Source organism: Equus quagga, chromosome 21, assembly GCF_021613505.1.
Source record: "Equus quagga isolate Etosha38 chromosome 21, UCLA_HA_Equagga_1.0, whole genome shotgun sequence".
In the NCBI taxonomy this organism is placed as follows: Eukaryota; Metazoa; Chordata; class Mammalia; order Perissodactyla; family Equidae; genus Equus; species Equus quagga.
Genome location: NC_060287.1, coordinates 22890181 through 22900155, shown reverse-complemented (window position 1 = coordinate 22900155; position 9975 = coordinate 22890181). Strand labels below are relative to the sequence as shown.

General features: G+C 33.9%; 1 protein-coding gene across 4 annotated transcripts in view; it reads right to left on the bottom strand.

Moving 5' to 3' along the window:
• Nucleotides 1-1616: 1616 nt before the first annotated feature.
• Nucleotides 1617-9975, bottom strand: part of GABPA (GA binding protein transcription factor subunit alpha) — a 36171-nt gene continuing 27812 nt past the window's right edge. For all 4 annotated transcript variants that reach the window (XM_046648058.1, XM_046648056.1, XM_046648057.1 and 1 more), the window contains one exon: nt 1617-5584. In XM_046648058.1, the coding sequence (XP_046504014.1) occupies nt 5356-5584 (229 nt within the window). In that variant the 3' untranslated portion in view covers nt 1617-5355. The remainder of the gene's footprint in view (nt 5585-9975) is intronic.

The following is a 9975-nucleotide window of genomic DNA, read 5'->3' as shown; positions in this document are numbered from 1 at the left end:
TGGTAGCTTTTAAATTTAAATTTCCAATTTTTCATTGCTAGCATGTAGAAATAAAATTGAGTTTTGCATATTGACCTTGTATCTTACCTTACTAAACTCAATTAATTCTAGTAGTTTTCAAAAAATCTGTTCTTTAGCATTTTCAATGTTTGATCATGTGTCCTGCAAAGAGTTTATTACAATATGCATGCTTTTTCTCTTTCTAGCATTATTTCACAGGCTAGGATCTTCAGTACAGTGCTGAATAGAATGGTGACAGCATTGTCTCTTTAAAGGCCTTTCCCCAATCTTAGGAAGAAAACAAACCTTTATGAATGATGTTAGCTGCAGTTTTTTCAGATACTCTTTATCAAGATAAGAAGTTCCCTCCGAATTCTAATTTGCTCAGTTTTTATCATGAATGGATGCTGAATTTTACTGTACACTTTTCCTACATCTGTTAAGATGGTCATGTTTTCTCCTCCTGCATTCTGTTAATTTGATAAATTACAACGAATTTTAAAATTCTAGTAATTCATTTTTTAAAAAACTTGTGTAAAATACACATAAAATGTATCTTAATCATGTTTAAGTGTACAGTTACATATTGTTAAACGTATTCATTGTTACACAAACAATCCCAAGAACTTTTTCATCTTGCAAAAGTGAAACTCTATACCCATTAAGCTCCCTATTTTCCCCCTCCCCCATTAACTCATTTTTTATTTTATAAAAGTCTATGACAAGTTGGAAATAAAGTGGTCCTCTACCATAGAAAGTTTTAAAAGCAGTATTCTAAATCAGTCAGTTCACTAGCAGTAAAAAGCCTTTTAAACATGCACTTAGCTTTCAAATTAAGCTTTAAAGTCATAGACAAAAACATCAGTGTCTTGGGAGAACAAACCAACCTAATTTCCTTATGATTTTCATCACTTCAAACTACATAAAATTAGTTTGTGTATTTTTTAAGCAATTTACTTCACCCAAACCATAATTTTTTTTAAGCATGTCAGCTGAAGTTTGCTCATTGTTTGACTACAAACAAAAGCACAGGTCATGTTTTTTCTCGCCTCCTTCGATTCCTCTATACTTGGGTCCTGGCTGAAGAATCCTGTTGTTACTCAGCCAACACGGACAGGTAATTTTGTCTAATTAAAAAAAAAAAGGTTTTACTAAGAATTTCTAGTTTAACAGTCATTGGCTTGCCTTTTGACAGGTACCCAATGTTACCATTTCTTCTGTTGCTATTCTGAAACAGTTTGGCTGTGTGGACTGGGATTTCATTTATTTTCTTAAAAAGACTAAACTCTTGACACCTAATTTTAGTTCAGTGGAATCTGTTCTTCTCAAATTGATAATTTTTAAGTAAAGTATATGGGAATCATATGTACAATACATCAGCTGTGGACTGTCATATTGTCATCCAACCTAACTAATAACATCCCAGGAATTTGAGACTATTTGTATGCAGGGAAAAAATTTCTAAAAACACAAAAACATACTGTATAATAGTTTTATTTTTCTCAATTTACTATTTTTACATTTATGCACAAATATTTTTTTATCTGAGTAAAAATAGAAAATAACTGTCTTATGTAAAATTACAAAAAAAATAAAAACCACAAAGAAATACATAATTGTTATTATGACAGTATAAGTGTCTTTATTTAAAGAGTAAAAATGTATGCAAAAATCCTCCTCCCTTTTACAAAAGATTGAGAATATTTTTTTCTGGCAATAAGTGAAATATCACTGAAATATCAATATTTTTACATCCTCTAGATATGAAGACATTTAGTCACAGGTTGTTTTGCAATTATGAATTTTAAAACAATTTCTGTGCTATTTCAAAGATACACTAGTTCTTTTTAAAAGGCAGTAGCATAAAATGATGAATATGGAAAACAGCAGACCGCACCAAAAATATTTGGAGGCACAACTCTTTAAGAAATATACTTGAGTTTCACCATTAATCAAGGGAGAAAAACAACTAAACAATTCTTCCTAATTAATTGACATGGATTGATAAAAAATGAATGTGATAAGTCAATTTATGTGAAGATCAAGCACACATAGCAATTCTGCCTACTGTTTGATTTTCTGATGCCAACACAAATTTCCAAACTTCAGGCTAGCAAAATATGCATGAAAGTTGGCTCAATGAGAACCTTATGTGGAAAACAAGCTTCAAAAGAAAAATGAGTATTTTGTTTTGTACTTACACAGTACAAAAGATGACCAATACTTCTTCCTTTGAATTTACTGTAAATTCTCCTACAGAAAATTCATTCACAAAAACAGAGCAAAGAATGAGTAGCATGAAGTATATTACTCTTTCACCACACAAGTTATCTTTCAGTAAAAGAAAAGACTACTTGGCTTTCTGATGACTGTAACTTCAACAAGGACAATGGAAATAGTTTATATATAAGTTGAGGAAAGTAACAGAAGTTTCCCAAATCAACTGGGGAAATTAGTCTCACTACTTTACCTCTGTTATGGTGCTTAAAATGATGGCGAGAGGCAAAGATAAAAGAAACAGCACCTGGTCGTGTATGAGAACTGTCTCTGTTCAAATTACAACGAGAAATAAAATAAAAACTACCAAAGAAAGAAAATGGATAGAACATGTTTTTTAAAAAAAAGCATCTGTGGAATGGTTAAAAGAGAAAAATAATAGTTTGATTTCAGAGATCTAAAAGAAATGTGGGTGTTACTTGCCGTAAAAATGTATATACATGTAATTGAGACATAAAGGAAGTCTGTCAACCTTGGCAAAAGTTTAACGTAAGTATCTCCCCAAAAACATTTTAAATCAAAGTCAACAATTCTAAGCTCTTGATAATATACTAGAAGAGTATACTCTGTTATTTTTTAAAACTACAAGCAACTTGAATACTCCCCAGGCCCTAAGAGGATGGTTCAAAACCTTCTTTTTAGCTATCTATTTGTTATCTGAAACAAGAGTTTCTATATTTATTTCATATGCTATCCTACTCAAATATTCTTGTAATCACAGCGCCCAAATTAAACTAATAATATGTCAGTCTATTCTGTAAGTAGTTATAAATAGGTAAAAATGGAAGTTACAAATTTTATTCTTTTCGTGTATCTACTACAGGGTCTTAAAGGACAATACAATATAAACGAACTACATTACACGTGTAGTCCTCTAACACCGCACTTAAAATGATGATCTGAGGTTACCAGGAAAGGAGAGCAGAGATCCCTCCTCTCCCTGTTCCTAAGACCCTGCCTCCGGTGGTTCATCTCACACCACTACTCAGCATTCGGAGCAGCCGCTGCCAACGCCACCCTGCCTGCACCACCACGGCCCTTTCCTCCTCATTAGTCAAAAGCCTGAACTGAGCTCTTAGAAATGTCTTTTGGGGGATGGATTTAGAGGAAATGATGAGGGAGAAGGTGCATAAAGTAATATTTGAGAATCAGTCTCTGCTGTAAAAGAATTAAAAACTATTTGCCAATATCTCATATCATGATTTATGCATAATACCTTAAAACAAACAACAAAAAGAAAAAAGCAAGCAAGCGAGTGAGCAATCAAGCAAAAAAGAAAGACACTTCAAGCCATTTCTGTTTAGTGTTAGCTTGTGGTTAAGAGTTTCATATATATAGAATTATTTAATTTTTAAAGAGTTTTTCAAATGAGCTATTACCTTTTGAAGTAGCTTTCCTTTTCAATATCATTATGTCTTCCCAGGTATGTGTGTATATATAATAGTCAATTAGACACGTATATAGACATTTGTATATTCACACATACATAACATTCAAAAGGAAAAAATTAAATAAATGTGAAATTTTGTTTTAAAAGACTGCCTATACCAGAGGTCAAAATTTCCCTTTAAAACTATTTGCAAGTGATTTTCTAATGTAAAGTACTGCTGACTGATTTAAAGTCTTCATTTCATCAGAAGCACAATGATTATATACGCTGCTCTGCATAATAAACTGACACGATAGGGTAATTAAAAAAAAAAAAAAAAAAGGAAGCCATACCAAACCAAACTAAAACCAAACTTGTTTTCTGGCTGAGGTAAACCTTTTCAGTTTTTTAAATCTCTGACAGGAAAAACAGAGATCATTTCAGAAATTTTCTAATAGTTAGTTTATTAGAATTAAATGCCTCTCAAAATAATTTAAATTCTTGTCCTGACATTACGAATAATCTGTACAGAAAGTCCTTAAAATTGGCTTGAGTTAAGCCAGATTTAAACCTGGATCTCTTTCTTCAGCACTGCTCTTCTGCCACTGACTTCTTACTGTCCTTTGCTTGCAAATAGATAAATTACTTTAATAACTTGATACTCTTAGTTTAGTAATTTATTATTATTATAATTTTATTCGATATATTTTAGCTCTGCTTGATTAGATGAAACAGGCACACATCTTTAGCTGTGAGAAGCTCCATTTACTGGTTCTGTGTAAAGCAACATCTAAAGCAGCAGAGAGGGGAAACAGTTATATTTTCAAAAATACAGTAGTCCCCCCTTATCCGCAGTTCAGTTACCAGCGGTCAATTGTAGTCTGAAAATATTAGATGAAAAATTCCAGAAATAATCAATTCATAAGTTTTAAATTGTGCGCTGTTCTGAGTAGCATGATGAAATCCCAAGCCGTCCCATTCTGTCCCGCCCAGGACGTGAATCATGCCTGTGTCCAGCGCATCCACGCTGGACATGCTACCTGCTCATGATTGGCAGCGTCTAGACTATTGTGCTATTGCAGTGCTTGTGTTCGTCACCCTTATTTTACTTAATAATGGCCCCAAAGTGCAAGAGCAGTGATGCCGGCAATTCGGATATACCACAGAGAAGTTATGGTTGTTAATCTCTTACCGTGCCTAACTTATAAATTAAACTTTATCATAGGTTTGTATGTAGAGGAAAAAACGTAGTACGAATAGGGTTCGGTGCTATCCTTGATGTTTCAGGCATCCACTGGGGGGCTTGGAACGCATCCTCTGTGTATAAGGAGGGACTACTGTAGTTAAGCCAGACTGTTTCCTGTAGAGACTTCATTTATTTTTCATCCTCAGATGCTACTGGAGATTTTTGGTAGAGCTAGACATTAATACTGACCAGTTTAGCTTTCCTGACTGTTAACAAACTATCCCACAATGAACCTGCCTTCACGCTGAAGACATTGTGGTGATCCTATAATATATACATATTCTAAAATATATGCTCAAAGTAAAAAGATCCAAATTCACAAGAGTATGAAATATTTATAAAAAATCATGCATCAGATTGTACAGTCTAGAAATAAAAGAAGATTCAAATTCAGTAATAAAGGTAAGAGCAATACTTGCTCTAATATTTAAGAAAGACCTCAAATTCCCAGAAGGTCCTGGGCTCAATTATCCTTTTCTGTTTGCAGAGAAGCAGTAGCCAGGGCTACGGCTGTGACCGGCTGAGCAATTCCATGGAGCTGCATCTTTGCAAGTTTCTTCTGTTCACATTCTGTGACCAAACGGTTCAACTCTGCTGCACTGTATCCAATAAGAGTCTTCAAGTCACAGACAAACTTGTACACAAATCTCTTGCCTTGAACTTTACAAATCATGTCCCCATCATAGTAATACCTTTAAAAAGAGAAAAAAATATTAGGACTGTATAAAAAAAATAAATCTGGGCTTCTTACAATATTTCACAGACTCTTCCATAAGCATAAGCCTAGTAGAGTATTGCATCTACCATGACAGCAATTAACATTAGAGTTATATAGAATATTTAATGTTACTACCCATAGAAACTTGAAGAAATTATTTACTAAAACTTTGATGCTCAGTACTTCAAAACTTTATATACTAAATTTTCAAAGCATATTTCCAAAAATTATGATAAAACACTGATTTAAAAACAAACATTATTAAAAAAAAAACCAAAAAACCCTGGGACCAGTAACAGAACCTAAGAACAAGGGCTTAGACAGAATGCCAAGATGCAAAATCTAGCATCTTGACTGTATTACCTTTGTGACCACAGGAAAGCCACATTTTCTCCAGCTTTTATTCCTCATCTATAAAATGAGGTTAAAAAAGTACTTACCCTCATAGAATTGTTAAGGATTAAAAGGATTATCTTTGACAAGTGCATGTAGCACACAATGACTGGCACATAGCCTCTATAAAATATAAGCTATGCTAATAACCCATATAACATGAAGAAGTTTTTAGTATACATATTCTATGGATTGTTGGAATGTCTACTTCTTTTCTGTCTTGCACAAAATCCTTTATTACGTCTTCACTTTTATCATTCTAATATGTAAAGACTTTCCTTTCAGGGGAATTCTCCAAACCCAATAGAGAGCCTCAAAAGTATTAAGCAAAAGGGCTAGAAGGGAGAGAGGATACAGAAAAACAGGAACAGGACATCACAAAGAAACAATGCTCCCAAACCTACATAGGCCTATCTGGGGAAATCACTCTAGAAGTCACTCTAGAAGTTTACTGCTGCTTTCTATGGAGATGGAAATAGAGTTGCATTTATATTCACTTTGGAAAACAGACTTTATTTACCGCTATGCACTGCCAATTCCAATAAGAGGAAAAAAACCTAAGTCAAGACTTTTCTGGGCTGGCAGATTGTGAAGCCTTTATTTTAAAATTGCACCACCCATGTGCACCCATTTGACAATGAGGAATTACAAAAGGAACAACTATCTGCAAAAGCACAAGTGGTGGAAACTACCACATTTAACAGGACTTTATTAGAAAAGTCACTCGGTTTAATCAGGAGTCCGTTAAGGAAAAGATGAACACATATGCAAGAAATCACAACATCTTTCCCTAATTCCAGAGCAGCAAAAGTACAATAGTTACGTTCACTTCCCAGTAAGAGAGAACACAATGAACGTAGTCTTGTGTTTCTTTTTGTGCCAATTACATTAATCTAGAACTTAGACTTCAGCCCACAAACTACCAATCGCTTGTCATGCAGTTTAAAATGCTACTAGAATTTCAATTTCTTAAGAAATTTCTACATAATATGTAAGGCTGTAACAAATAGACACGATAAAAAAAGGAAAATGAAGATTTTATATTTCAAGGAGGAAAATGAAGTTGGTATAATCTGATGTTATTTGGTGACAAGTGATAAAAAATACACACAGTAAGTTTTAACTTCACTTAATACTTCCTTCAATCTAATAAATGCATCCATACAACCAGATACAACAGCATTCATTGTATTTGTTCCTTCCTTAAAATGAAGAAGTAGAAACGTACACAATACCTGCATTTTCATGGATATGATTTCTTTTCTTCCCTCTTTTATTTGAAACTTGTATTTTTTTTAACCTTTTATCGTGAAATATATTACACAAACAGAAAGGACACAAAAGTGAACAGCTTAGTGATTTATTACAAAGTAAAATTTGCCTGTTAACTATGATTCAGGTCAGGAAACAGAACGCTGCCAGCACCCCAGAATCCCTCCCACGCTCTAAAAGGTAAACACAATCTTGTCTCATGATTGTAATATCACCGCTTTTATGTATATTCTTATCACCCAAACATGCATACTTAAATGCCGTAATTTAGTTTTCCTGTTTTTGAACTTTATAAATGCACTCATACAGTATATCTTTTTTGGGGTCTGGATTCCTTCACTGAACATTATGTTTGTGAGGTTCACCTATATCAGAGCATTTTCATGGACACATATCATTTTCTTGCATACCACAATTTATTTATTCACTCTACTTTTGATAGATATTTGGGTCGTTTCTGGTTTTTAGATGTTACAAATGCTGGTTATGAGCATGAATGTGGACATATGCATACATTTTTGTTTGGTAAATATTTAGGAGAGAAACTGCTGGGCTACAGGTTATAGTTTACATTTCTACCAAAAGAGCAGAGGCATTCCCACTGCTCCATATCCTCACCAACCTTTGGCACTGTCAACTATTTTCATTTTAGCCATTCTGGGGTGTGTGTTGTGCCATTTTATTGTGGTTTTAAATTGCATTTCCCTGGTTACTAATAAGGTTGTGTACTTTTGCATATATTCACTGGCCATTTGGATAAATCTCTAGTCTGAAGTGTGTATTTAAGTCTCTTACCCATTTTTCCTGTATTTCTTATTGATTTGTAAGAGTTCTTCAGATATGCTAAATATGAGTCTTATGTCAGATATTTGTGACTTGCCTTTTACTCTCTTGATGATGGCTTCTGATGATCAGACGTTTTTACTTTAAATGTAGTCTGATTTACTGACTTCTTCTGTTAGGGTTAGAACTTCTGATTCTGTTTAATACTTTTCCTCACCTACCAAAGCAATGGAGGTATTCCTAGATGCTTCCCTATTTTACTTCGCACATTTAGAGCTACAAGTTACATGGAACTGACTTTTAGTATGCTATGAGGAGAGGGTAAACTTTCACTTTTTCCCATAGGGATAGTCAATTGTCCCAGCAACAGTGAGTGAAAAGCAGGTCTTTTCCTCCTATGTCTTCTCCCCACTGCCATCTTTTAATCAGTGCTCTTATATTCTTGGTTCTATCTGGGCTATCTATTCTAATCCATGGTCTACTTGTCTATCCTAAGCAAATGGTACACTGTCTTATGGTTGTAGCTTTACAGCCAGTCTCAATATCCTGTGGAGCAAGTCTTTCCACTTTGTCAATCTTCAGGTGTCCTCGTTATCATGGTACTTTATATTCCTATTTAAATCTTACAATTATCTCATCAAGTTCTAAGAAAAAACTTATTCAGACAGTTACTGCATTGAAATTTACATCAATTTGGGGAGAACTGACAATTATTAATTCTAATAATTCATCTGTAATTTTGAGGGGTCTTCTATGTACATAATCATATCAACTGTCCAAAATGACAGTTTTAATTCTGATTATATGAAAAGGATCTTCAGACAGTTGGCCAAAGTGGGATTGATAAAGTGATAAGCTCATTGAAAATAAAACATTTTAGTTCCTTATGGAACCTAAGGAAAACAAAAGGTCATTCTGGAAAAGAAAAATAAGCATGGTAAACTATGTAGTAGTATTTACATGGCCACGATCCTGCAACAATGAATACTGATCTAACCAAATTTTCCATATAATTAAAACAGGATGGGAAGAGAGTGTGTGTGTGTAGCGATGAGTAGTAAATCATAACCTCAGTGTGAAATTCATACACAATGTCCAAGTAAAACAGCAGTAGCAGTAAAAGTACGCTCTTTAGAAATACACAGGTAAATTACAGGACTATTTTACTACAATCACTCTTCAAAAAAATAGACACAATTCCATGACATTCCTCTATGTCCTACTTCTTGATACTTAAATGCACATACTGAATTTCTGTCACTGCAGCAAGAATAATTTCTGATAGTAATTATTTCAAAAAAATTTCATGCTACTTATGGGAAATTACAAATAACTTTATTCTATTCCAATTCTACCAATGTAAAGGCTGGATATTCAGATTTATCAGATGGCAGGGGAAGAAAAAAGAGGGAATATGTCAACATTTTGCACCTAGTTATAAAAACAGACAATATCTGCATATTTATTAAAATTTACACTTACTCAATTCACCTATGCAAAGGACAGCATCTTTATTTGTTAAAAATGATAGAAACCTCAAAGATTAAACATGTTGGTTTTAAACAGAGTAGCATATGCTTTTATAATCAGATAAACACAATCCTAGAATACTCTTTTTAAAAAAAAGTCTACGTTCCTCAAAATTATTACCAAAGATCTTTTTAAAAAGTTATTTTTAACTTTTTTTTTTCCTGCCTTTTTTTTCTCCCCAAATTCCCCCAGTACATAGTTGCATATTTTCGTTGTGGATCCTTCTAGTTGCGGCACATGGGACCCCGCCTCAGCATGGCCTAATGAGTGGTGCTGTGTCCGCACCCAGGATCCAAACCAGCAAAATCCCAGGCCGTCGAAGGGGAGCACGCAAACTTAACCACTCGGCCACAGGGCTGGCCCTATTTTTAACATGTGTGGAAATTT